The sequence below is a fragment of the Nannizzia gypsea genome, genomic scaffold (genome assembly GCF_000150975.2).
Source record: "Nannizzia gypsea CBS 118893 supercont1.2 genomic scaffold, whole genome shotgun sequence".
NCBI lineage: Eukaryota > Fungi > Ascomycota > Eurotiomycetes > Onygenales > Arthrodermataceae > Nannizzia > Nannizzia gypsea.
The window spans coordinates 831,527-856,448 of NW_003345200.1; the positions used below are offsets into that span (position 1 = coordinate 831,527).

A 24,922-nucleotide genomic window follows, 5' to 3' on the forward strand; every position below is an offset into this window, starting at 1 on the left:
CGGTAAAATCCGGTGCGCAGGCAGTGTCACTTAAATCCAGGGGCGACGTAGAGGCCAGGGATGCAGCGTCGAACAAAGTGAAAGCTCTCCATTTCCTGTCTTTGCCGATGCAGGCACGAACTTCCTTGCACCAGCTGAGTGGTAGCCGGCGACCAGTCATGTTTGATTGGCCCAGCGCGAGCATGTTGTCCATTTTTGCCTTGATGTTTAAACGGGAATGAAGGCATGATTGGGCCTGGATATAAGCTATCCTTTGGCGATTTCTCCTGAAAGTTTAGAAGATGTAGGCTCAAACGCTCTGTCTTTGCATAGAAATAAAGATAGGCTGAGAAGGAGGCATCGTTGAGCCAATTAATGCATATTTATATCTTGAGAGCTCCCGTCCATGCCAGGGTATAGATATTGAAATATGTTTGCTTGTCAGAGCCCTATAGTCACCAGGCTGTCAACGATTGACCTCTCGCATGGAAATACCACTGCCATCAGGCAGCAGACCGTTCCTTAGGAGGCAACAGAGGTGAGGAAGCAAGCAAACTTGACCATCAAGGCAAACAAAGGTTGAGCTTTCCCAGTTCCTGTTGGATGGATTTCGAAGCTCAGAAAATATCCACTTCGTCTTGAAGGAGTTGTCCGCCACACTGGTCTAGAGGTAGGGGGTATGACGTTGTTCCAGCCCATATCCAGCAGATAGCTCCATGGATATACACTGGTAGCTGTCCTTGTGGGCCATTGTTGAAGCTGAGTGCCCCTCCCGGTGTCTCCTCCGTATAGACATGTTCCTGAGCCCGTTAGCCAGAGATTTTTCCAGCAAGGGCCATGTCTCAGACATAGAGAGATCTCCCTATTGCAGTAATCTATAGACACTGATACAAGCCGTCTATCTGCCATCGTTTGGGGGGTATGAGGCCATCTCAAACAACGCCTCTCTCTGCTGCCATTCCATGGTACGCCTTCAAGCGCGGCGCCAGCTCTTCCACGCAGGCAAATTTTGCACCAGCGCTGGCCATAGTTACAGCATCGAGCAAGCTGCGTATGCCGTAATAACCGGCCATCCCGCCGTCTTCGCCGCCGCGGCGCTGATATCACTGAAATCAACCTCGTCTGTCCGCGTCTTCGACTTCGACTTTTCGACTTTTTTCTGTGCTTCGTCTAAAGGCGGTGCGTGAACATAATCTACTGCGTGGCTGCAGCGCGCTCCCACCAGAAAGCCAGCTCTCCACGTGACTTCACTCGCCTGCGGCCGCTACTGCCACGTAGTCCCGTGATTTGCCCTTGTTTCCCACCTCCAGCCATCCAAAACGAGCAAAAGATCTTTTTTTTTCTCTTCTCCGACTTCGACTTCAACCGCCAACAACGTCAACCGTCAACAGCGACAACCAGCATCTTTAGCGACTTCGCATCACCAGCATCCAGCTTCGATCCAGCTCTCTCAGCGCCTGTCTACACATTCGCCTTCGTTTCCTTCTTTATTCCTGGCGCGCCTGGGATTCTTGATCCGCTTTGGTAAGCACCATTGTCGTGTGTCCTGCTTCTCGTCGCCCTTCACCTACGCCATATAGCCGGAGTGAATAAAGGGAACAACAGACACGCTCGAGCCTCTTTTCGTCTGTATATTGGCGTGGCAGCGTTGCTGACGGTGCTCTCCAGCTTATTGACTACACCATGTCTTCACCTTTGCCATCAACTTTTGCCTCTGCGGCCGCCGGAAACACACAAGAGTCGGCCTCTGGCTCGAGGAGGGATGTTATGAGTAGCGGCGAATGGTAGGGATCTTCTGTCGTGTTGAGAGGGATTGGTACGGCATCTCTGATCATCTAGGATGCTGTCCTTTTGCTCCTTTCGTGCAGCTCGGCTTTTTTTATTTCCTGTTTTCTCCCCGAGTTCCAGCATGTGGCTAACATTGATACTAGGTCTCGGAATCGTATGAACGGAGCTACGCAGACGTTCCGGAGGCCATCTGTTGCTACCAATCCTTCCCATAGCCGAGAGAACGCGCAGCAGGCCCAGTCAAACACTTCGAACTCTTCCAGCGCTGCGTATATTCCACCCCACCTCAGCTCCAATTACCAGTCAGCGCGTAGTGGGAACGATAATACCTATTCCAAGGAGCAGCTTCTTAATCTTTATAAGAACCAGCGAGTGTCGAAGGATTGGGGGAAATCAATCACCGGTTATTTCATGGGCGACTGGAACCCCCGCAGTGAACGTCCATCAACTAACGGAAGTTGGGGGAAACCGGACGATTCCAAAGAAAATAATGCTGCAAATCCGGAGATCTGCTGGGACCATAAGGGCCAGAGTGAACCTCTGGGCCTATTGGATATGAACGACGAGGAGAAAGAAGTGCGTGGCACTATCCCTTGCTTTTGATACCAATGACAAGATATGCGTTTTTCTTGCGTTCAATTTTTCAACATGCTGATGATTTGGCTATAGTTGTTTTCGACCTCTGTCAACTCGCCTCTCAAACCTCCACCACAAAATGCTAACAAGGATGGCTCTTCATCCGTCGGCACGATTGGCCGCAAATCGTCCGTCTCTCATGGCCATATGAACTCCTTTAATTCTACCTCTCCGGCTTCTGCCCGCACTGTGCCGCGCAGGCGGGGGACTGGAGATTCGGGGAATCCAATGTCGCCCACGAGCTCTCGTTTTTTCCGTGACGAACCAAACACCGCGACTCCGCCTCCAGCTATCCTGCGCCGAAAAACCGACATCAAAGACTCTACGGGTGACTCCAAGTGGGACGATAAGGACAAGAGCTTTGCGGAGCGCGAAAATTCGTTCGATATCAGCTCCCCGTTTGGGTCTCTCAAACGCAGCACCACCAACCCAGTCGGTGCCGTTGGATCCAACTCTCCTTGGTCGTCTAACCAGGGCTCTGCCTTTGGCTCAATGGGGGTAGGAGCCTTTGGTAATTTTGCTCTTGGCAGTGTCGGCTCTCAAGGCGGTACAGACAAGAAACCAGGCTTCGGGAGCGTACGCAGCGAAAGTCGGTTCAAAAACCTGCTTTCCAAGACCAGTTCTGAGGATATCGCTGGTAGCAGCAATAACAAGGATAAAATGTCGTCTGCTATCGGTCTTGATCGTCTGCCTGAAGCCGAGGACGACGCTCTCCGAGATCCTACTGAAGAGGCCTTTAGGAACCGCCCTTCTCGCAGCGAGACTAATCCCTTCGACGAACGCCGTAGCGGTAGCGCGGCCCTGGGAGGTCAGGAGATGGGGGGCATTGACCAGTTCGGCCTCTCCTCGTTCGGGATGCCGGGAGGCACTTCCGCTCTTCGTGATCTAGTTGCGTCATCTCAATCCCCCAGCCATGCGCATCATGAACCCATGAGCCCAACGCATACTAACCCTTATCAGAGTCCGCGTGGCGATCGAATTACCGATAATGGTGTTGTTGGCACTGGAGACGCTGACCATGAAGGCTCTGATATCCAGCAGCAACATGCTCGTCTGCCTAACCTTGGTGATCTGCGTGATGAACCCGCTCATGGCTCTTTTGGATCCATGCCCCGGCCCGGAATGATCTCTGATATCCCTGCCGCGGACCGTAGTCAAACATCAAGTGTAGGTGCTAATAGGGGCTTCCCAGTCCTTGGAGGACTTGGAGGGCTTGGTTCTTTAGGTAACTCCGGCGGATGGCCTACCACGAGTGCCACTGGCACGCCAACGCGGGAAAGAGCCGCCTTCGGGTTTGGCGACCCAATATTCGGGCCAATGTCTGAATTGCAGTCTCCAAGTACCTCTGCGCTTGGAGGGGGTGGTCTCTTTGGCTCGCAAACCAGTCTCTCAAATATGGGCGCTTCATCACGCCCAAGTAAACTGGGTTCTCTCTTCCCCCCTGCCATGCAGGAACAGATGCGCAATGAACAGTCACACCCCAAGGATGAACCTGGCAAGCCACAAGGTACTTACAAATCTATTCCACCGATGCGTCGTTAACAAATACCATGAGGCTAACATGTTAAATAGATCCGTTCATGTCTCTGGAGAACTCAGTAAGCTTACCACATCCATCTACCACCACTTCGCACACTCCCACCGTCACCGCCGGTGGAACTATCAACATTCCATCAAGCCAGCCGCCCCTTGACGGTGGCAACGGCAACCAATATGGCGGCGCTCCCTCCAATCAGCTTCCACCAGCGCAACAGCGCCAGATGGTGATGCCAGACCGTATGCGCTGGATCTACCGTGATCCTCAAGGCAACACTCAAGGACCCTGGTCTGGCCTCGAAATGCACGACTGGTTCAAAGCTGGCTTCTTCACTGCAGAGCTACAGGTCAAGAAACTGGAAGATGCAGAGTATGAACCTCTCGCCCAGCTTGTTCGACGTATTGGAAACTCTCGCGAACCTTTCCTTGTCCCTCAGATAGGTGTCCCTCATGGCCCGCCGATGAACCAGCCAGGACCATGGGGAAGCTCCGCACAGTCGCAAACTGGAGCGGTCCAGCCTCCTTTTGCGAACAGCTTCCCAAGCTTTGGTACTACACTTACGGCTGAGCAGCAAAATGCATTGGAACGCAGAAAGCAGGAAGAGCAATACCTTATGGCTAGACAAAAGGAACACCTTGCTCAGCAGCAAGCTCTCATGAAGATGCAGCAGATCCAGGGCCCAAATCACCCAATCAATCCACAGCTCCAGCATCACTCAAGTGCGCATAGTCTTCAAAGCCAGCCTAGCTTTGGCAGCATTACTTCTCCTGCAGCTTTCCCGCCTGCGCCCATGCAAGCTCCTATTCAACCTCCCCATTCCGTTCCGGCTTTTTTCGAGGGGCCCATGAGACAGAATACCGGCCCTCCGGGCCCCCAAGGCGGAGCGCCGGATTTCGGCACAGGCCAGGATGAATTGCCTGCCTTGCTCGATAGAATGAATGTTAACAGAGGAGCTGGCCAGTTTGGTTTCAATAACGCTGGAACCTTCCCACCAGGACCACAGGATCCTCAAGCTCAGGCACACAACCAGGCCGTGACAACTATGCTACAGGACCGCAGCCGTTTGCAACAGGAGCAGGAGAACTTCAACAAGGCCCATCCAGAGTCTATCTTTGACCAGCAAGCTAGAGAGGAGCGTGTGCGTCAATTCCATGCCTTGAGGATTGCCGATGAAGATATCCCTGTTCGACGCACCGAGGAGCCAGCCAACAACCACCGAGAGACCAGCCAGGAACAACAAAGGCCACAGGAACAATCTCCGACGTCAAAGGACCAGCCTCCTTTCAACCAAACTAACGAACAGGAGCTCACCCTTACCCAGAAGGTGCAAAATGCTGCCTCGGCCCAGAGGCTCCAGCAGCAGCAACAGCAGCAGTTCAACGCGCAAGCCTCATCTGAGGTTGAATCTCCATGGGCAAAGGTTGACACTGGACTTCCACAGCCATTCCCGCCACCGCCTTCCCAGTCTCCGCTTCCAGCTCCAGCTGCCCAGCGCAACCGCCAGCACGTAGCAGACAACCTTGCGGCTGAGACCCGTTCCCAGACCCAAACCCCAAGTGAAGTGCACACCACCTCCGTCGCACCCTGGGCCAAGGAGCATGCCGAACCCGCCAAGGGCCCATCTCTTCGTGAAATCCAGGAAGCTGAAGCCCGCAAGGCCGCAAAGCTTGAAGAACTTGCCGCCGCTGCTCGCCGCGCCTTGGCTGAACAGGAGCGTGCTAATCCACCACCAGCACCTGCTCCAGGTCTCCCATCAACCGCTAACTGGGCTCGTAGCGGATCTGCCAACACTCCCACATCGGATGCACCTGCCTGGTCCAAGTCAGCCAGCGGTAAAACCCCAGGAGCAGCCGCCAGCACTGCACCAAAGAAGACTCTGGCCCAAATCCAAAAGGAAGAAGAGGCTCGTAAGCAGCGCAATGCTGCCGCTGCTGCATCCGCAGCCAACTCTCTCGGTGCTCCAGCCGGAAAGCGTTATGCTGAACTCGCAGGCAAGATGACTACCCAGCAACCAGCTCCAGCCGCCTCCAGCGGTGCCTGGACCACCGTTGGAGCCAGTGGAAAGGCCAAAGCAGCTCCCGTTTCTACCGCTGTTAATGCCCGTAACGTTCCGGGCCTTACCCCTAGCCCGACCCCAGCAACAAAACCTAAAACCATCATGACCCGAACCGTCAGCATGGGCAATTCCGCTGCAGCCACAGCCAACCGTCCCGCGGAAGAGTTGGCCAAGTGGGCCAAGCAAGCTCTTGAGAAGGGATTGAACAGTTCTATTAATGGTAAGTCTAAATTTAATGCATAAGGTTTTATTCCTATATGCGAAACTAACGTGTTTATAGTCGATGACTTTGTACAACAGCTTCTTTTCTTGCCCGCCGAGTCGGAAATCATCTCGGATTCCGTGTATGCCAACTCACAGAGCGTGTAGGGAACAGCCACATTCGCCATTCTCGTGCAAAGGTGCTGGGAGGCTGCTCGAGCCACAACACCCTCATTTCCTTCCGTCCGTTTGAATATGACTGCAAAGTGTCTGACGGCTGGAACGAAGTCGCCAAGAAGGGCAACGCAGCTGCAAGCAGGGAAGATCAGACGACCAGCAATGCATCCTTCAAGGTCGTGTCCAAGAAGAAAGGCAAGCGATAAATGAATCCCTCCGATCTAATCTGGCCGATTATCCGACTCTGTGTTTCTTCTTTTTATTTATTTTATTTTTTTTGACTTGTGTGTTCCGAGTGGCTGTTTGATTTTGGTAATTGGCATGATACAATAACTATGGCATGATGGTTTTGACAAGCAAAGAGGTTCGGTTGCTTGTTGGTCTACCTTGCAAGGAAGAGGGTTGGATAGACGGCGTTCTCATACATTGCATATCATCTTCCCATCTTCTTCTCCCTCCTTGTATTTTCACCCGTCCTGTCGCCATGATTCTTTCGCCGCTCCCATTAACTAGCCAAGCATGCCTATTTTGTACTCTAGCTGTCTAATGGTATTGATAATCGACTTGACTGAATGCGCCCTTTCCATGACAAGTCAGCGGCCCATCTGTCCAGCTCATCCCCAGCTCGTCGGCTCCGTGGTTCCATGGTTCCATGCATGAGATATCGGCTAAGGCAAGCCATCTTCGTACTCTATGCCTCTTTGGGCGGCGGATGTTATGTAAGAGCGTCCAAGATCTCCACCAAACACGCCGCCGAGGTCTAAAATGCGTGCGGAGTCAACACCGAGTCATATATGATATTTTGATATTGCTAGATACAGAACTGGTGTGTCTATATAAGGGGTAGGCTGTCCTTGATAACCTGCAGTTGAAAGAGCCATCTCACTAACGAGTTATATCCTGGAGTTCTATAACTATCTCCCTACTATATATAAGTGCGGTGTTACCAACATGGGTTCATACCAGCCAAAAGCACTCGGCAATTCTCTCCTCAAGGACTTCCCCATTGAACCGACCTTTAGGAACTTGAATCATGGTAAATAAAGTGATACCTCCCTTCGACAAGTTCAATTGGGCGGCTCTAACATATACCAGGCTCGTTCGGGACATACCCCATCACCGTACTGAAGAGGTTCCGTGAACTCCAGGACAAGTTTGAAGCAAGTCCAGATCGATTTCTTCGTTTTGGGCTGGCATTCTACTTGCTCGAGTCCCGCAAGGCCCTGGGCTCACTGCTGAACACGCCAGTCAACTCTACCGTGCTGGTCAAGAATGCTACCACCGGCGTCAACACGGTGTTAAGGAACCTCGTCTACAAGCCGGGAGATATCATCGTCTACTTCTCTACCGTATATGGCGCAGTAGAGAAGCTGATTGCCTCTTTGGCTGAAACTACTCCTGTCCGCGCCCGTAGGATCAAATATGAGTTTCCAATCACCCATGACGAAATGGTGCAGCGGTTCATGGATACCGTGACCAAGGCACGCAGTGAAGGATTGAATGTTAAAATTGCCGTATTTGATACCATCGTTAGCAGTCCCGGAGTCAGACTGCCGTTCGAGAAGCTTACGGAGGTATGCAAGAAGGAAGGCATCCTGAGCTGCATCGACGGTGCTCATGGCGTGGGCCAAATCCCTCTTGACCTGGGCAAGTTGGACCCTGACTTTTTCGTCAGCAACTGTCATAAGTACGTACTCCCTAACCAAACATGTAGGTATTGATATGCTGACTTGTTCAAAGATGGCTCTTCGTTCCCCGGGGATGTGCGGTATTCTACGTCCCAGAACGCAACCAGCATCTCATCCGCACAACTGTACCAACCTCTCACGGCTTCGTACCCGTGCCAGGAATCATGAAGACAGGCTCAGAGCTAGGCCACGAAGACGAACCCTTCTCTAAACCCATCGATGCATTCTTCACCCAGTCCGATTTCGAACTACAGTTCGAGTTCATAGGCACAAACGACGACTTACCTTTCCTCTGCGTGCCTGAATCTATCAAGTACCGCCAGGAGGTATGCGGCGGCGAAGAGAACATCATGCAATACTGCCAAAACCTTGCATTTGAGGCAGGGAACTGCGTAGCAGGCATCTGGGGCACAGATGTAATTGGTGAATTCTGCTCGTCGGGCGGTACCTTGGACGTAGCGAACGAGAAGCAGAGCGAATTCCGCAAATGTGCATTTGCTAATGTGCGGTTGCCGATCACGCTTGTCGATGACCAGAATGTGCCGCAGGGGAAACTGACCAAGCCTGAATGGCCTGTTGTTAAGATGGTGGATGCGGTGCCTACGTGTCGGGCGATGGAGCAGAGGCTTGTACTGCAGCATAATACGATGTCTCCGTGCTGGGTGCATGCTGGGTCTATTTGGACTAGACTCAGTGCTCAGGTGTACCTTGAGGTGAGTGATTTTGAGTGGCTGGCTGGTGTTTTCAAGGGAATCTTTGAACAATTGGCTGTTGAAGGAGGTCTGGCGAATTTGGAGATCACTTCGACTGTTTAGAGGGGGTTGGCTTTTTATGTTTTGGATAGGGGGATAGGGGCTCAGGTGGTGGTATACCTTGACAAGAACGTTGATATCTTTTTCGGTGAATATATTTAAGATTATATATGTCAAATATTAAATTGTTGGTTTTAATATTTATAAAGAGTGTCTTGAAAAATAGTTAATGAAATTGTTATTAGAGCTGGTTGCTTTCTTCGAGGTATTTATTAGCTACCTCGATAAAAGAGCCTTGTAGACTATAGGGACCGGTATACATAGAGAGAGAGAAACACCAATTCCATCGCATGATGGTGAGAATGCCAGAGTTATAATGAAAAAACTTGTGAAACAGCCGGTGAATTAGGGAAAATCATCAAAAGCCTGGTAACCCCCAACCAACATGTCCGAATTTTTTTCGATGCCGTTGAAAAAAAAAAAAAAAAAAAACACAAGGAAAAAGCGTGCAAGGGGATCGTGTAGTCATCCTTTGGGTATAATAGTATATCGAAAACGCAAGTAAAGGGGAGAAAAGAAATGTGAGGAGGGAATGTTGAATCAGGAGCTGCCTCCTCCGAAATGGTATCTCATCCACCCAGTTAGGCCACCGCCAGACGGCTGTTGAGAGTTGTTTCCTGTGCTTGATCTTCGAGACTCGGAACCGGCGGCTTGATTAATAGATTGGCTAGGCCCGCCCGCTCCTTGAGCCACGCCAGGCACGGTGGATGGTTGTCCCTGTATAGTGACTGGGGGGAAAACAAAAGGGTTGCTAGGGCTTCCGAGGGGTACACTTGCAGAAGCTTGTGCGTTATGGCCTTGCTGTTGTTGCTGTGCTGCTCCGTGGTTCTGCTGGTAGGTTGCCATGATTCCCTGTCGACAGTGCGGGCATGTGTCATGTTCGTTTAACCAAGCTGTGATACAGCTATCATGGAACCAGTGTTTGCATGGTAGCATGGTGACCTCTGTGTCTAGCTCAACGTTATCCATGCAGATTGAGCATTCGGCTTTGTTATCGCTGCCTAGCATGGATTTGTCGATTTTAACCTTCGGCAGAGATCGGATTGCGTCTGAAGATGCTGGCGCAGGGGCATTTCCGTTCATATTCTGGTCTACCAGCTGGGAGATCACACGGTCGAGCTCTTCTTGAGAATAGACGGCGTCACCGTGGTGTTGCATTCCCAAGGCTTGGGCGAGGGCCGCAATAGGGCTTAGAAGAGGAACGCCCCCGCCTCGGTAGTTTGGATTTGCAGCGCCGTGCATAATGGCCAGAATGCTAGAGATATATAGTTAGATTGTATCACAGAGAGAGATAAGGTACGAGGGACAACAAGCTTGGGAGGAAAACTTACTCATTGATGTTCAGTACTGGTTCCGCATTACGCTGTGCATAGTTTGCGTCCCGCGGATACAGGCCTCCTCCACCCCCTCCACCTAGGACCTCAGGAGGACTGGAATTGCGATAATTATTGGCTTGAGTTGGGCTCTGGGAGCCATAGCCCGCTGGTATTCCACCTCTGTTGGGCTGTGTTTCCGCTATTCCTCGCAAGATTGTGTTGAAGGTATGGAACAAGGGTCCCAGGGCATCCTCCGCGGCTTCAGGTCTAGTGCCCACTCCCATTCTGATACCCCCACCGATTCCTCTGCCATCGGGAGCTCTGATGGTAGTGCTGGTAAACTGGAAGCTGCCGTCGCGGGATTGGTAATGATGGCGGGTAACACGCCTGGGCGAGTTGTAAGAATGGAATAGCGGGTGAGTGTCTGCCGGAGCGAACGTGTCATGAGGGGACTGCTGGTGCTGCTCCTGCTGCTGACCTTGGCGGGTATCATAATCTGCATTCTCGAGGTTGTTCTCGTTTTCATGGTGGGTTTCATGAATGCTCTCGTTGTCCTCAAGCTAGATAGTTACCGTTAGTTCTGATCAACACGAGTAGCTTTTATCGACATGGGGGAAAGGCAAAGTAAATGCTCACTATTTCGACAAACTCTGATTGACAGCGCGGACAGGTCAGTCCGTGAGAGCTCCGGGGCCATTCATGCTGGCACTCATGGCAATAGACTCGTTCTCCCGTCACACGATCAGCCATGTTTGCAGAGAGCAGCTAAGCGGCTGCTGGCACAGAGACGGTAGAAAGGTGGGAACCAGCCCCCTTTTTTCAAGCTGAGAAATTCTGTAGACTGAGCACTCAGCGGTTCACTAGGAAAATGGAGGACCGCAAGACGATAGTGAACAACGGTCGGCGGGGCAGGACGCAGTACTAGCTGTAGAGTGAAGCAGCCCCACGACGCTGGTTGATTCTAGAATTTCGTATTTATAGCGAGGCGAGGAACGGTCTGCTCGAGGATGAGCACGCAACGAGGCTCTATGGGCGCTGCGAGGGGAGCAATATAACCGTAAAGAGCGCAGACAGGAGGCCAGCTGGTCTATATGCTCGGGTGGCTGAGTCTATCCGGAGGCGTCGGCCAGAGGACGAAGTTTGAGTGGTGATCGATGTGCAAGGACAAACGGCTGGCAGGGCAGCGATCGGGAGCCCGCAGGTCGAAAGTCTCAGAGGGTTCGCGAATCTTCCTTGCTCTTCCGCTGCTTGTGTTTCGTCTTCTGCTTCTTCCCGTCTTTCTTTCTTTTCTTCTTCTTCTTTTCTTGTTCTTTGCTTTGCTTGTTGTTTTTATGAAGAAACAAAAAAGAAGCCGAAGATGACGTCGTTGATTAGTCAGCAGTATTCACGGCAAAGAAGTTGAAGATATCAAAAAGACATAAAAGACATAAAAAAAGAGATAGAAAAGGCCAAAGACAAGGCCAAAGAGTGGCAGAAGTCAGGTCAAAAGGTGAATGTATGTATATTCATTAGCGCTGTACCAAGAGGAGAGACTGGGTCTTCAAAAAGCCAACGGAACGCCCTTCCAGATGCCTGCCAAAAAAGTACAGCCGAGGATAAGTAAGTAGATATAGTCAAGATAGTACACAGTCAAGTCAAAAGAAGCACCCGAAGAAGCACCAAGGAAACGTAGAGAGGCCGTCGTCTGCAGTCAGCTTCATCGCTTCCGGGTTCCTCTCATGATGAGGCCGCCGATCAGGCCAGCAGCCACGGCGACACCGCCGATGATGGCGGCTCCCATGAGGCCCTCTTTGGCGACCTTGTCATCGATCAGGGTGCGCAGGCTGGCGGACTGCAGGTTGTTCGGTTCGTGCTCGAGCAGGAGGTCGTTGTACCGTCGCGCCTCGCCGTAGTTGCCCAGCTTGAAGTTGCCCAGGGCGAGGTAGTAGAGACACTCCCGTCGTCGTTCGGGCGCGGTTCGGAAGATCTCAGAAAGCAGCCGGGTGCCTTCTTGCTGCTCCGGCCGGGAGCTGGATTTTATCAGGCCCTTGACAACGTTAGCTGAGCCCTGGAATAGCTGCAAAGCGGCTGCAAAGGAGGGTAACACACCCAGGCATAGTTGAATTTGGTCTGGACGCCAACGTATTCGCCTTCTTTCTCGTACTGGGCTCGAAGGACCTGGAGCTCGGCTGGCTTCAACGGGCTGTCCATGGCGGCTGTCTGTTAGTCTGCGGGTATATACACACAAAGGCGGTTTCCGTAGCTGTTCTTACTGACCTTTCAGCGTCTGCAGCGTCTTTATATAGGACAAAAGGCCGGGTTAGCAAGCTGCTGGAATGCGGGAGCCTGGGAGCTGCATAGCCACTTACAGGGTAGAGAAGCCATCATCGGGCCTGTTTCAGCGTGGAAACTCGTGCGCGAGAGGTAAATCACAGCAGGTCAAGTCTGTTCCTTTAGATATCAACGTCGAAGAAGCCGCAGCTGGTGCTGGTGGTGAAGTTCAGTCTTGTTCGTGGCGTCAGTTTCGCTTCGCTTCGTCTTTTGCTTGCGGGGAGAAAAAAAGCTGAAGTTCTTGAAAGTTGCCGCAACAACAAAACATCAACATCAACATCAACACGAGCAAGACAGGAGGAAGAAGACGTTGACAGGTCACAAAGGAGCGAAGAAGCCGTCAAGATGCTGCTGGAAGAGGATCCCGCTACTGTAAGGTGCATCTACAGTGATATCTATACTGTGTGTGACTGACTGCCGGCTACAGCTCATCCACCATACAATCACCAACTTTAACATCCAGCCAGACAAGCTTGCACTGTCACGGATAAACGACTCGCTCTCGTCTCTGCAGCAGTCTCGAGATCTACGCTTCCAAGAAGTCGAAAACTCCCTGCGCAAGCTCTCGCGGCAGCTCAGCACGCTCAACGCCCAGCACAAGGAGACCGTCGAGGCGCATGATCCCGCGCGCCATGCTGCGTCCATCGTCGAGCTGGACACAGAGAAGTTCCGCATAGCAAAGGCTGCGTCTGAGCTCGAGATCGAGAGTGAGCGGCTAGAAGCTGAGCTGGAGTCGTTGAAGGCCCGGCTGGCGGAGCTCGATGCGCAGGGCCTCGAGGGAGACGAGCAGATCAGGAGGGAACGAGAGGCCGACGATGCTACCATGTAAGGCTCTGGATGTCTCTGGATGTCCCTTCATGCATTCTGCGCGTATATACTGACCATTGGCTTTGTTTGCTTGGTAGACTACGGCTGAAGATATACCGGTCCTTGGGCATTGATGTTGACACGGACGAGGCAGGGAACTACAACAAAGCTATTATCCGCAACAGTCGAAAGGGGGACGTCCATGTCGTGAACATCGACCCCAAGTTCTCTCGGTTCTTCTATGCGAATTACTTCTGGCAAGCCATGTAGGGACTGGCTGCTCGCACGACCGGATGCTGGATATCAGGCCACGACATCACGAAACATGTAGGATGACCTGGACGGAGCTGGCCTCGTTTTGATACCCCGGAGGAGTTGGTTCGGCGCTGTCTGTATTTACGTCTTGTAGCATCTTTTGTAGCATCTGTTATTCTATCTGTCAATTCTCCAACCGTCCCACGATCTATATAACTAGACTCAAGTTCAACTCCAGCTACGTATCTTCGTGATAATACAACTATAGACCTGCAATTGCTCTAGAATAACTGTTACCAAGCGCAATTCCTGAGCATTCTATCTACCTCCTGCCTGTCCCACTGACATCACAGGCCGAGGATCTGCCAAAAAGCCACAAAATCTGCATCGAACAAACAACAGAACCACCAACGAGCAGCACCAGCAGCATCCAGCATCGTCCAGCTGCGATGAGGAGACGGCCCTTGAAATACTCATAAAGCAGTTCAATGACAGCCTGACAGGAGACAGAAGCTATGCCTGTCCATCGCCCGCGGCAGGCCCAGCGCATCAACCAGCTGTTCATCCTGGTGTCCATCACCACCGTCTTCGCCCTCTACTTCCTCTTCTTCAGACAGCCGCCGGTACGAACCCATGGCATGTCCGGCTCGCAGCAACCGCATAAGCAGGGAGCGCAGAGCTCGCAGCAGCCTGATGCAGGCAAGCTAGCGACGGCGTCGAGGGAGCTGGTCGTCGCCAGCGTCAAGGCCGATGATACCGCGTGGATACGAGAGCAACTCGCGGACTGGAAGGCGAATATCTACATTGCCGACGCCGATGCAACGAGCAATTCGGGCCTCTCTGTGCCTGTGAATAAAGGGAGGGAGGCCATGGTGTATTTGACGTGAGACTCTCTGGCCTTTTCCAGCTTGTTGATAGCTAGTTATTTACCTACGGGGCATGGGCTGATGGGTTTGTTTGTTTACGGGTCTCAGGTACATTATAGATCGATACGACCAGCTGCCGGACTTTATGATATTCATGCACGGCCGGCGGTACCAGTGGCATAACGATGACCCAATATACGGTATGTACAAACGTGGCCTGACTGACTGGCTGGCTGGCTGGTGGAAAGGTGCAGGTATGCTAATCAAACTACGCCTGCAGACGGAGCTTCGGTGATACGCAAACTACAGCTTCAGGCTGTGGTCAAGACGGGATATGCGCCACTCAGGTGTACCTGGATACCAGGCTGCCCCGTCGAACTACACCCGCTGAAACCCGTGGATGAAGGCCCTATCGTCCGCCAGCAGACCGAGCTCGCCTTTGCAACCGTCTTCAGGACTATATTCCCCGGTACCGAGGTGCCTGCGGAGGTGGGTGCGACATGCTCGTCGCAGTTTGCTGCCACACGGGAGCAGGTCATGCTGCGGCCCAAGGCTGACTATGAGCGTATTCGCAAATGGCTGGTCGAGACTGACCTGCCTGATGATATCAGTGGGAGAATCATGGAGTACATGTGGCATAGTATGTATCTTCTCTGTCTAACTTTGAACATACTGGCTGCTTGTATATATACTGACTTGTTTGACAGTGATCATGCAGAAGAAACCGGTATACTGCCCGCCAGCCGGGGAATGCTACTGCTTCACGTTTGGTCTGTGTGAGCTGAAGTGCACGGCAGCCAAGTGTGAGAAGCAGTACGTCCTACCTACCTATGCAGCTGTCCCTGATGGATGGCCGGCGAAGGGTGGAGGTGAGAATGGATGGCCCAAGCCAGACTGGAATCAATGATAACTTGGGCGGTATTAAAACGATTGGAAAGAGAATATGCTGTTCAACGAGCCGGCCGTGATCCCATGCATGTCCGATGGCTGTGGTTGGGATTTGAATGGTAGAGCCGAGCTAGGAGGAACAGCTCCAATGATTGGATTCATGAGACATGTCAGAGTTGTTGTGGTCATCCAGTGGATGTATATAGCCGTGTTATAGAGGTCAAAACGCCCCCAAGTGACCTCAAAGGTGGTGTATCAACCCGTCTTCAAGGCCTCTGGTTCGATCTCCTCGCCGTTCCAGGTCAAGACAACAGTCTTCTTCATGGGATCCGTCTCCCCTCCATGTCTGATCTGCACCCCCAAACCCTCCAGTCCGACTTCAGCAGCCCTCCTGTTCCATAGAAACTGCCGCATTGATCCGTCCAGGTCTGCCAGAGCCCAAATCAACGGATATCGGCTCTTGATCAATGTATCTCGAACCCCCTTCGTAGCCTCCCGCGTGCTAACCAGCATCCCCAGTATCCCTTCCCCTCTCCAGCCCACGGGAGCTCCCGAGAATGTCCCTTCAAGCTCTCGTATCAGATTCGGCCCAACTTTCGCCTTGACAGCCTTGCATTGTACCAGTATTCGTAGCGGCTGAGCAGAGGCCGGCGGTAAAGCCCAGGTCCCAACGAGATCAATGCCGCAGTCTGACCGCCCGCCGATGCGAGTTAGATCTATACAATGTCTCTTCAGGCTCTGCTGCACTGTATATTCGTAGAGCGTCCCTACGTAGGTTGTGCTCCGTGTCGAGAGCGCGGTTCTCTTTGCGTAGGCCAGGAACGACTGCAGGTCATGGTGCCGAGAGCTCGGAGAAGCTGGCGGAACAGGGAGTGAAGGTTTCTCAGTCGAAAACAGTCTTGGATATAGGGCCCTTGAGCTGTAGATGTGTGTTCTGTAGCATTGTGAAGCTGTTCTTGCGCAGAGCATGGCTTTGCTTGCTGTCGATGATGCTGTGTTTGGTGCAGCTTTGAAGCTTTTTAATCTTTTTGCCTTCGCTTTTTCCCTCGCTGCTTTCTTCCTCTTCATACACTCAGAGAGCCCGCTCAACCACGAACGACTAACTACGCGATAACTGCTGTCATCACTGCTCTGCCGCTTTCACAGGCTTGAGTATACATAAATTACTCTGCTGGTCGGTTAAGAGCCGTTTTCTCCTCGGTTGCGCGGCGCCAGGCGTCTTGCGACTGCATCCAGCGAGCTTCAGCGCCATGGCGGACATCCTCACACAGCTTCAAACATGCCTTGATCAGGTATGGAAGAGACTATCCTGACCAGCAATACATGAATAAACACAATACTGACGCTGCTATGTAGCTGGCGACCCAGTTCTACGCTACTCTCTGCTATCTCACGACCTACCATGACCATTCACCTGCCATACCCCCATCAAACGTCCCAACCGCCATCCCACAACTGAAGAAAATACCAAAGAACGCGCCCCCAAACGCTCCAGCTGCTCAGCCGGCCTCAGGGCAAGCGCAAGGACAGGATCAAAAGGGTCAGACTCCCCAGCAGCAGCAACAGCAAGGGGGAGATGCTGCTGGAGGAGCACAAGAACAGAACAGAGATCTTCCGCCACGGCCTGATTCGCCGAATACGTTTGCCCAGCGACAGAGAGAACTAGCCAGGGACTTGATTATAAAAGAACAGCAGATCGAGTATCTTATTAGTGTGCTTCCTGGCATTGGCAGTAGTGAGGCAGAGCAGGAAGCTAGGATACGGCAGCTCGCAGATGAGTTACGGGAGGCGGAAAAGATACGCAAGCGGAAACGGAAACAGATGAAGAAACTTGCTGAAAAAGTTGATGGGTTGTTGGAAGCTGTTAGCCGAGGGATATAATGCCTTACGCTGCTTGGAGATTCTTTGAAGGGCAGCGTTGCTGTCTACTTGTTATGTTTTCTATTATGATACCCCTGTAATCTCTACAGATATTTGTCTCCATATCTACGAAAACCAGATGGCGTTTTAGTTGAGATATTGTAAGCTGAATTGAGTGTTTGATGAATGGCCGAAGAGCATCCTGAAGGCGAGTATGTGATATTCTAAAGGCCATTATTCGGCATTTCACTACTACCCTAGGTAATCAAGGAAAAAACATAGGTAGGGAAGCTTAACGCATTGTAAAGGGGGCAAAATTCAATATTGGACAGGGAAGATGGAGATATCGACAAATATAGCAAATGAATGGGGTATCGAAAAGGGTGGTTGGGCATAGGGGGAAGGGGGGAATATGAAGACATAAAAAGCAGATTTCATCACTGCAAGAGAAAAATGTAAAGCAAAGTCATAAATCCCCAATAACTCCAGTCCCTGATGCTGTTTCCATTCTTCCTGTTTGGTCGTAAATCAAGTCGTTAATCCCGAAATGGGGCCGAAAATTGGCATCTAAATCGGTCGTCAAGGGGGCCCAAAGGAGTGTGGGAAAGAGAAATCGAGTAAAGAAATAAACAGAATAAGGAACGCCAGCGAAGGGATATCGGAGCATTCACTTGAAGAGACTTCTATACTCTTCAAGTCTCTCCTTTTGTAGCTCCCTTCTATCCATCTTTCTATTCAAGCTCATATCAGCAAGTTTCTGCTTCCGCTTGGCCAGCTCGGTGATCTTCTCTTCAATGCTATCGTTCATTATGAATTGGATGGTGGTGACTTCTCTCTTCTGTCCAATTCGATGAACTCGGTCAACGGCCTGAGCAATGGCGGCGGGATTGTACTGTGGTTCCATGATATACACTATAGAGCCGGCAGTCAGGTTGAGGCCTACTCCGCCAGCTCCAATAGTGACCAGCAGAATAGTAACACTATCGTCCGTCGAAAAGGTTTCGATAGATGCATTTCGCTGCTTCAGGGACATGGTGCCGTCTAGACGGGTGAAGCCCGTCAGTTTGTTCTCCTCAAGAGCAACTTCTATCAGATCAAGATGTGATGTCCACGCAGAAAATATAACACTTTTGATCGGTGGCTGGCAGGAAGATTTCTTGTTATCTTCAGCCGTGTCTAGGAGGCGTGAAATCAAAGCTTTTGTCTTTGTGTGAGGGCCTTCGTATTGGCCGAATTCTTTTGTCTGTTTGCGGTTCTTCTTGTTTTCAAGTAGCGAGGCTTGATATTCTTCAAACCCGGCCGTAGTGATGACGGAGTAAGCTGGAGCTATCACGCAGTTACAAAAGCTGCAGGATACCTGTACAGGTTTGCCGGCTAATTCATCCAGTCTAGGCGCAATGGGGGCAAAGCAGTCGGCGCACAAAATGTCGTAGCAAGGAAGAATGGCTGCTACCATTGCATTTTTATCACCAGGGCTGTCATCAGACTGCAGGGTGATGAAGTTTGAACAACGAGCACAGGTATCGGCCGATGACTCCTTCATCAAAGACAGCATTTCATACGCCTTTCGGCTGGCGGCCGTGGTAGAGTGATCATCATCCAGCGCTTCTATGTCAATAGCGTCGTTTGCTGTAAGCCCTCGGAATCGCTCTCGATCTTCCTTGTCCAGTAACTCTTTGCCATGTGCGCAGATCTGCCGTAGTACCATCATGGCTTTCAAGACTATATGGTACATTTTACCAGTAGCCTTTCCACGGGTTTCCGAAGCAACAACATTCATCATGACGTTGGATTCCTTCTTGAAGAAGTCGTGAAGCCTCCTCTCTTGTTCGGTAAAATTCAACATCACGGTCTTATCATGTCGAGGGGGCAAGTTGATACGATCCTTCACTCTACGAAGAGTAAATGAATCAACCAACACCCGCAAATTTGTGATGGCGCTTGGATTCTCGGTTTTGAACGGTGAAACAATATGCGCTGCAAATCGTCCTCGTTCATCGTATGGCGACAGCCGCAAGAACTTCAACACCGCTCCTAGATCTTCAAGTCTGTTCTGAATCGGAGTTCCAGTGACAGACCATCTCCGCTGAGCATTGAGTTGAAATATAGCTTGGCTCTGAGCCGCGTTTTGCTCTCGAATAATGTGTGCTTCGTCTAGGACGATTCGGAACATGTTCATTCGCACAAGTGGGCTGGTACCTCTTTTAGAACTTTTGCCGGAGACGTCACTTAAAATCGTTGTGTATGTAGTGATGACAACGTCATACTTGGCCAATTCTCTGGGATCCTCCGTTCGACTCGGTCCATGGAAAACGTAGAATGAAAGAGCATCATCTTTAACATGCTCTTTTATTTGACTCACCCAATTGCCGACTGCACTGAGAGGAGATACCAGCAGGGTAGTCTTTGCATTTATCAAGGACGGCTGTGCAGACTTTTGGCTTGCCCAGGCGGCTGCATCAGGGAGTGATGAACATACAAGGGATAGAATGCTCAGAGTCTTTCCCAGTCCCATCATGTCTGCGAGTAGACCACCAAGTACCTGGGGTGGTTCTGCCACGAGAGTTACTCCGCTGATAATCTCACGATAGACCCGTTGATCATTTCCCTTTTGTTCAATTCTCCAGAGTGAGTTGTTCTCCGCCTCGTCTGTGCTTATTTTGCGTATTTTCTCTTTCTCCACCATGAACCCGAGTGCCTGCTTTTGATGCGGAAGCAGTTGAGTCTTCAGTAACTCAGGGGTCTCTGTTTCAGGGAGGTTCTGAGCACTTTGGAGCTGATCAAACATCTTGGTAACAGCGCTACTGATCTCTTCCGCTGTGCGAACTTCAGATTGAACAGTGTACCTAGGAGTCTGTTGTGGCTGCTGCTGCTGTGCTGTAGCTGCCAATAACCGGCGTCTCTCAGCATGAGGGTTGTACGTGGCAATGCCAGCTTCAACTGAATTTGGTATCCCGAGCCAAATATTCTTCTGGCTTAAAACACGGCCGATAGTGTCAGCGACGCGTCTCGGGCCGTATAAATTTATCGAGATGCGGAATATCTCAGAGCAGGCCTGGCCCGGTTGTTCGTCTGGCTTTCTCCGACGAGCATCAAGACGCGCTTGCGTTCTCAAGCCAAAGGTCATATCAAGCAGAGGTGCGAGTGCTGTGGAAACATGTTTATCTATAACTCCAAAGGATTTTCCAGCCACATCGCGGACATCAATTGTAACATTGTTACTTCGTGTCCGTATTAATTGACACCTGATAGAAGGCCAACTTGATGTTGTCGCACCAAATGCAGACTTGGGAAGTGCCGGGATCATATGTGCATGTACTGTCGCACCTTCAACCTTACCGTAACACACTTCTTCGGCACCTTTCTCCTTGTTGGCAACAAAAATGACATCATCATCATTCTTATCATCTTTGTCTATGTTATTGTCAGTTTATTTACTCTGACTCCATCATAAGTGAATGGCTCGGACTTACCTGCAGTGAGGTCAATTGGATTGCTTGCAGTGACGGTAGCACTAATATCATCCGGCTTTTCTTTCATATAGCTTCCAAGAGCTGAGCTGCCGGTAGCCGAGAACCTTGCTTCTGGCCCTCCATTACTGCTTGTAGAAGGCCCTTTATCAATCTTGACTCGTTTCTGTGGCTGGCTCTCTCGTCTTTCAACCCCGTATATGTCCTCGATCATATTACTGTGTGCCACCGGCGATTTGTTTGAGTCCAGCTGCTCATTCTCGGTCACCAACACAGCAGTGTTTGTGTTCGTAGGTGTCTTGATTTCATCACGGCTATGGCTTGAACTATTTGGATCTTGACCATTGTTTGTGTTCGGCAAAGGCCTCGTGGGGAATTTGTATTGTCGAGGCTGGAGGAGGAGCTTCGGGTCAAATGATGTTCCTTGGGGAGCTCCAGCCGGGGTGGGTCCCTGGGAATCAGAAGGCTTGCTATTGTTCCTTGAAGTAGATCGACCTTTGAGATATGTGTAAGTATCTGAAATTGTGAATAAAGTAAAGTCGTCTATCGCTTTCCGCTTTCGAGAGATCGAAGGCGGCGCAACAGGCTGCGAAATGGGTGGCTCGCTCAAGTGTCGAGTTATGACTGCCTGGTCACCATCCATTGCACAGCCGCGTTTGGGTTGATGATTGGAAGGTGAAAAGTTACCGGTTGTACTTTGTCTCTTGTATGCCTTTGGATCCAGCAGGAGGGCTGCAGAGGGGTAGCTCATCGTCGCGCGTTCTCAAAAAATCGGTGAGGGTTCGAAGGTGCAGAGGGTGTAGCAGAAAGGACTTTTTCGGTGGGAGAGTGTCTATTGAAAGTGTTGCGTTTTAGAGTGACTGCCGAACAGACCTGGTCGCGGGCTAGTTTGTTCCATCGAGCGAGGAATAGGAGCGTGAGTCGAGAGAGCTAGGCTGGCTGGCGGGCGGCGTTCTGGAAGGAAGATTGCGACGATATTGGAAGGATGAAAGATAAGTGAAATAGCAGAAAACTCGCCCAAGGCGTGGATCACCGTACTCCCTGCCTTCACGGTGAGCTGCCTCGAGGCATGAAAGCGAGGCTGGAGCGAGGTCGAGTTGAAGAGTTGAGAGAAAGTCGAGAGTGACGCAGCGGCGAGATCGAGTGAAAGATAAGATAAAAGATTTGGGCGGCTAGCGCGGATAAACCAAGCGCCCAAATTCATCATGTGATGGATTATGAAGACAGCCAAGATAAAAATAGAAACAAACATCCTAAAGAGCCAGAAATTATTGTACAGTAAAGAGAACGAAAGAAGATGCATTCAAAGCAAGTCAAAGGAGATGGCCTTTCCCACGAAACCAAAAGAGTCGCTTCTATGGTGAACACCATGAAAATGAAATAGTACACACTTCGAAGAAAACATTATGGGTCACATATTAGAGGCGTATATTTATGCCACAAGTCAACAGTCAACAACGCTAAACTCCGCATGCACATATCATCAAAAGAACAATTTTGGTCTTTTTTATAAGAGGTATAAGAGGAAGGATAAAGGGGAAAGAAAAAAACATAGCATATAAATAGACAGGAGAAGGAAAACCATTATATCGATAAAAGATACGAAAAAAAGAATGGATGATCGAGAAATGTATACGTTCCTGAAATCGGGGTTTAAATAGGAGGGATGGAGAGAGGTAAGTAAGAGAGATAAGGAGATGAAGTAAGGGACTGGGAGAGTGAAGTGGGGAGATCACCACCAGGTGAAGACGGGGTTTTTGCTCTTGACTGTCTCGAGCCTCTCGACGATCACCTTGCGTTCGTGGCCGTCCATCTCCTCCGCGGCGGCATAGCCGAGGTCACCCTCAAGGTCGTCGGCGCCAAAGTCGAACGCACTGTCCCGGCGTTGTGAGAGGGAGTTGCGTTTCTTATGTGTCGGCGATTTACCGCCGAGGTGTGACCTGCGCCTGGAATGTTGGGCGTGTTGTCGTGGAGCCGTGGATGCCCAGCTTGTGGCGAGTTTCCGGCCACCATCTTCGAAATTCTCAATGTTGCGCAGACGAGAAGTGTCGAGCGACCTTGGGCTCACTAAGCCGTCTGCGGTATTCGAGTCCATTGATGCCCGGTCACGAGACAGCTCGAAACGATTAGGATTGGGCAGTTCACTTGTGGGTGATCCGAAGCTCAAGAGGTCCCTATGGGCACGAGGCTCTGTGGAAATAGCGGCTCCAATATCCATTTCCTCGTGGAGTTGATTCCTCCCGTTTGCTCGGTGCATACTGGCATCGGTTGAGGGGGCACGAAGTGGGATCGCTACAGGGATGTTTACCAGGTCATCCCAGACGCATACTCGAGTCCTTCGAGTAAGTTCAAGAGGTCCGTGGTCACGCTGTTTCAGGGTTTCAACAACGTTCCATGCTTGGCCCTTCATAACGGCGATTTGTCGGGCAAACATGCTTTCCTTGAAATCCGAGTCCTGGCTGAACACAGCCCGAAGGGCGGTTTGAGTCTCTGTCCACCAAGCAGTAGACGTGAGGAGAGGCAGGAAATGTTCACGAGTTTTTTGAGAGAACGGCTGGCCAATAAGAGAAACTGGGAGGAAGAGCCAACCAAACGGAAAACTGCGCCACTATTTACATCGTCAGTACTCTGAGAAGTAAGAAAAAAGAAGAGTACGCAAGATTAACTTACAGCATCAGGATGTTTCCAGGGCCAGGATAAACTGTTATCAATAGCTCCGATTGAAAGTGTGGCCTGAGCCAGCTCGGCTGCATTCAATGGCGTTCCAGCGCGACTAGTTGCTGTCATTGCGTCCTGACGTCTATATGGGGCATTTCGCGAGGGCTTTCCCTGCGAGTTTACAGAAACAGGGCGAGCAGGCGGCGTTGGCTCGTCATCACCGAGATGGTCAGTTTCGTTCAGACGAACGGGGTCTGAAACAATAGAAACCTCTTCGGTGTTCCAGTTGATCTTAATCATCCAGTTATCGAGGCCACGATCTGTATTTCTCATGATGTAGTCTAGAATAACCAGCTTCTCAAGCTCTTCTCGGAAGCCTTGCTTCAAGTTTTCAGTCCAATGGAATTTATGATGGCCAGAACTGTCCTGTGGTGTGTTTGCTCCCAGCATTCGACGATTTTCCTCGCCATCCTCGTCGTCAGATTGAGCACCAGATGGAGCACAGGTATCGTTCCATCCTCTGTTCTTCTTGCGAGGAGCGTCCTCGGCACGGAACCCGGTAGTTGGTTGATCCGGCCAAGGATGTTCTCGGAGGAATACATTTGCATCTTTGAAGCCTTTCAAGAAGACCTGGAAGCTTCCTACCTTAGGGGGCAACGGCCGTCTGCTATACCAGGCTTTCCGTCGGTCCCAGAAGTCGTAATGGAAAGATTTCGAGGAAAGGTAGACGATATCGGTGTAAGGAACGAGGTGTGTTCGCAGTTGGGTGTCGATAACATACGCAGCAGCCTCCGAAACGTAGGAAAGGTTGGGAATAAGACAAGCACGGCCAAAACAGCATGGAAACAGATTTCGATGTATCCATTTAGTCCATTTCGGGTTTCGTGAGGCATATGGCTCCTCATCCTTGGGTTTAAACACACCAACAACCTTCCCTTGAGCATTTCTCGCAAAGTAACTGCCAGAGCTACCCTGCGAGATCATCTTTGGGTGAACACCGAGTTCGATAGCCGTCCTGACACTGTCTACGACTTGCTCGAACTCGGCCTTTGTCATTCGATCACTGCCACCTTGATCAGTGGATTCCAGTGATGCCGCCGTGACTGGCCGTATGCCATCCAGAGGCTGGAAGACAGAGTGGTGTATTTCGAGTTCCTCTTCCTCGGACGTCTTCCCGTGGACCCGATTTATCTTGAACTTCGAGGCAATTTCCTCAGCCCATTTCTCCAATCGCATGTTAATTGCTTTGATATCAACTCCGGAAGAGTTACTGCGAGTCCGGTTCCGCCCATGATTGCGTCTATAGTGTACGTCTGATGGGTCATGTCTGAGGCCGTGGGTTTGAATGGGGGCGAATCGGCCGGAGTTCGACGGCATCGACGGGAACGGGCGCTGGTTTTCATCATCAGACTCATCAAGATACTCGTGGGCATCTGCCTGAGAGAGACGGGCGTAGCCCGAGGTCGCTGGACGGTGTTTTGGTGCCATGGCTGTGGTGGTCAAAAGGAGTTGTTGTTATCAGTTAGGCAGAGGGCGCGCGCTTGTCCAGCCAGCATTTGAAACCTGAGAGCCCGATGCAGCAAACCAGCGGTCTAAAACATTGCTTATTCTGCAGAAC

At 51.1% G+C, this 24,922-nt stretch overlaps 11 protein-coding genes across 11 annotated transcripts in view; 5 read left to right on the forward strand and 6 right to left on the reverse strand.

Annotated features, from left to right (window-relative positions):
* Positions 1-227, reverse strand: part of MGYG_08968 (hypothetical protein) — a gene marked incomplete at both ends in the record, with an annotated part of 1,045 nt that extends 818 nt beyond the window's left edge. The window contains one exon of the mRNA XM_003174741.1: positions 122-227. Within this exon, the coding sequence (XP_003174789.1) occupies positions 122-227 (106 nt within the window). The remainder of the gene's footprint in view (positions 1-121) is intronic.
* Positions 228-900: 673 nt separating this feature from the next.
* MGYG_02320 (GYF domain-containing protein) lies at positions 901-6,580 on the forward strand (the record flags this gene model as incomplete). The annotated part of the gene is made up of 7 exons (XM_003174742.1): positions 901-1,030; positions 1,290-1,503; positions 1,626-1,763; positions 1,911-2,343; positions 2,437-3,910; positions 3,976-6,216; positions 6,297-6,580. The coding sequence occupies 7 exons, from the start codon at positions 901-903 to the stop codon at positions 6,578-6,580; spliced, it is 4,914 nt and encodes a 1,637-aa protein (XP_003174790.1).
* A 745-nt stretch (positions 6,581-7,325) lies between these two features.
* On the forward strand, positions 7,326-8,877 carry MGYG_02321 (hypothetical protein; the record flags this gene model as incomplete). Its single annotated transcript, XM_003174743.1, has 3 exons — positions 7,326-7,410; positions 7,470-8,061; positions 8,115-8,877. 3 exons carry the CDS (start codon positions 7,326-7,328, stop codon positions 8,875-8,877), a joined length of 1,440 nt encoding a protein of 479 aa, XP_003174791.1.
* Positions 8,878-9,414: 537 nt separating this feature from the next.
* MGYG_02322 (RING finger protein 126) lies at positions 9,415-10,940 on the reverse strand (the record flags this gene model as incomplete). The annotated part of the gene is made up of 3 exons (XM_003174744.1): positions 9,415-10,129; positions 10,206-10,750; positions 10,827-10,940. 3 exons carry the CDS (start codon positions 10,938-10,940, stop codon positions 9,415-9,417), a joined length of 1,374 nt encoding a protein of 457 aa, XP_003174792.1.
* Positions 10,941-11,886: 946 nt separating this feature from the next.
* Positions 11,887-12,380, reverse strand: MGYG_02323 (mitochondria fission 1 protein; the record flags this gene model as incomplete). Its single annotated transcript, XM_003174745.1, has 2 exons — positions 11,887-12,216; positions 12,279-12,380. The coding sequence occupies 2 exons, from the start codon at positions 12,378-12,380 to the stop codon at positions 11,887-11,889; spliced, it is 432 nt and encodes a 143-aa protein (XP_003174793.1).
* Positions 12,381-12,845: 465 nt separating this feature from the next.
* MGYG_02324 (hypothetical protein) lies at positions 12,846-13,577 on the forward strand (the record flags this gene model as incomplete). Its single annotated transcript, XM_003174746.1, has 3 exons — positions 12,846-12,872; positions 12,928-13,325; positions 13,406-13,577. The coding sequence occupies 3 exons, from the start codon at positions 12,846-12,848 to the stop codon at positions 13,575-13,577; spliced, it is 597 nt and encodes a 198-aa protein (XP_003174794.1).
* A 500-nt stretch (positions 13,578-14,077) lies between these two features.
* On the forward strand, positions 14,078-15,335 carry MGYG_02325 (hypothetical protein; the record flags this gene model as incomplete). The annotated part of the gene is made up of 4 exons (XM_003174747.1): positions 14,078-14,445; positions 14,537-14,628; positions 14,709-15,068; positions 15,136-15,335. The coding sequence occupies 4 exons, from the start codon at positions 14,078-14,080 to the stop codon at positions 15,333-15,335; spliced, it is 1,020 nt and encodes a 339-aa protein (XP_003174795.1).
* A 236-nt stretch (positions 15,336-15,571) lies between these two features.
* MGYG_02326 (hypothetical protein) lies at positions 15,572-16,285 on the reverse strand (the record flags this gene model as incomplete). Its single annotated transcript, XM_003174748.1, has 1 exon — positions 15,572-16,285. The coding sequence occupies one exon, from the start codon at positions 16,283-16,285 to the stop codon at positions 15,572-15,574; it is 714 nt and encodes a 237-aa protein (XP_003174796.1).
* Positions 16,286-16,566: 281 nt separating this feature from the next.
* MGYG_02327 (RNA polymerase II transcription subunit 21 mediator) lies at positions 16,567-17,197 on the forward strand (the record flags this gene model as incomplete). The annotated part of the gene is made up of 2 exons (XM_003174749.1): positions 16,567-16,608; positions 16,673-17,197. The coding sequence occupies 2 exons, from the start codon at positions 16,567-16,569 to the stop codon at positions 17,195-17,197; spliced, it is 567 nt and encodes a 188-aa protein (XP_003174797.1).
* A 646-nt stretch (positions 17,198-17,843) lies between these two features.
* MGYG_02328 (transcription termination factor 2) lies at positions 17,844-21,397 on the reverse strand (the record flags this gene model as incomplete). Its single annotated transcript, XM_003174750.1, has 2 exons — positions 17,844-20,590; positions 20,650-21,397. The coding sequence occupies 2 exons, from the start codon at positions 21,395-21,397 to the stop codon at positions 17,844-17,846; spliced, it is 3,495 nt and encodes a 1,164-aa protein (XP_003174798.1).
* A 981-nt stretch (positions 21,398-22,378) lies between these two features.
* Positions 22,379-24,792, reverse strand: MGYG_02329 (phosphatidylinositol 4-kinase LSB6; the record flags this gene model as incomplete). Its single annotated transcript, XM_003174751.1, has 2 exons — positions 22,379-23,254; positions 23,317-24,792. The coding sequence occupies 2 exons, from the start codon at positions 24,790-24,792 to the stop codon at positions 22,379-22,381; spliced, it is 2,352 nt and encodes a 783-aa protein (XP_003174799.1).
* Between the last annotated feature and the right edge of the window lie 130 nt (positions 24,793-24,922).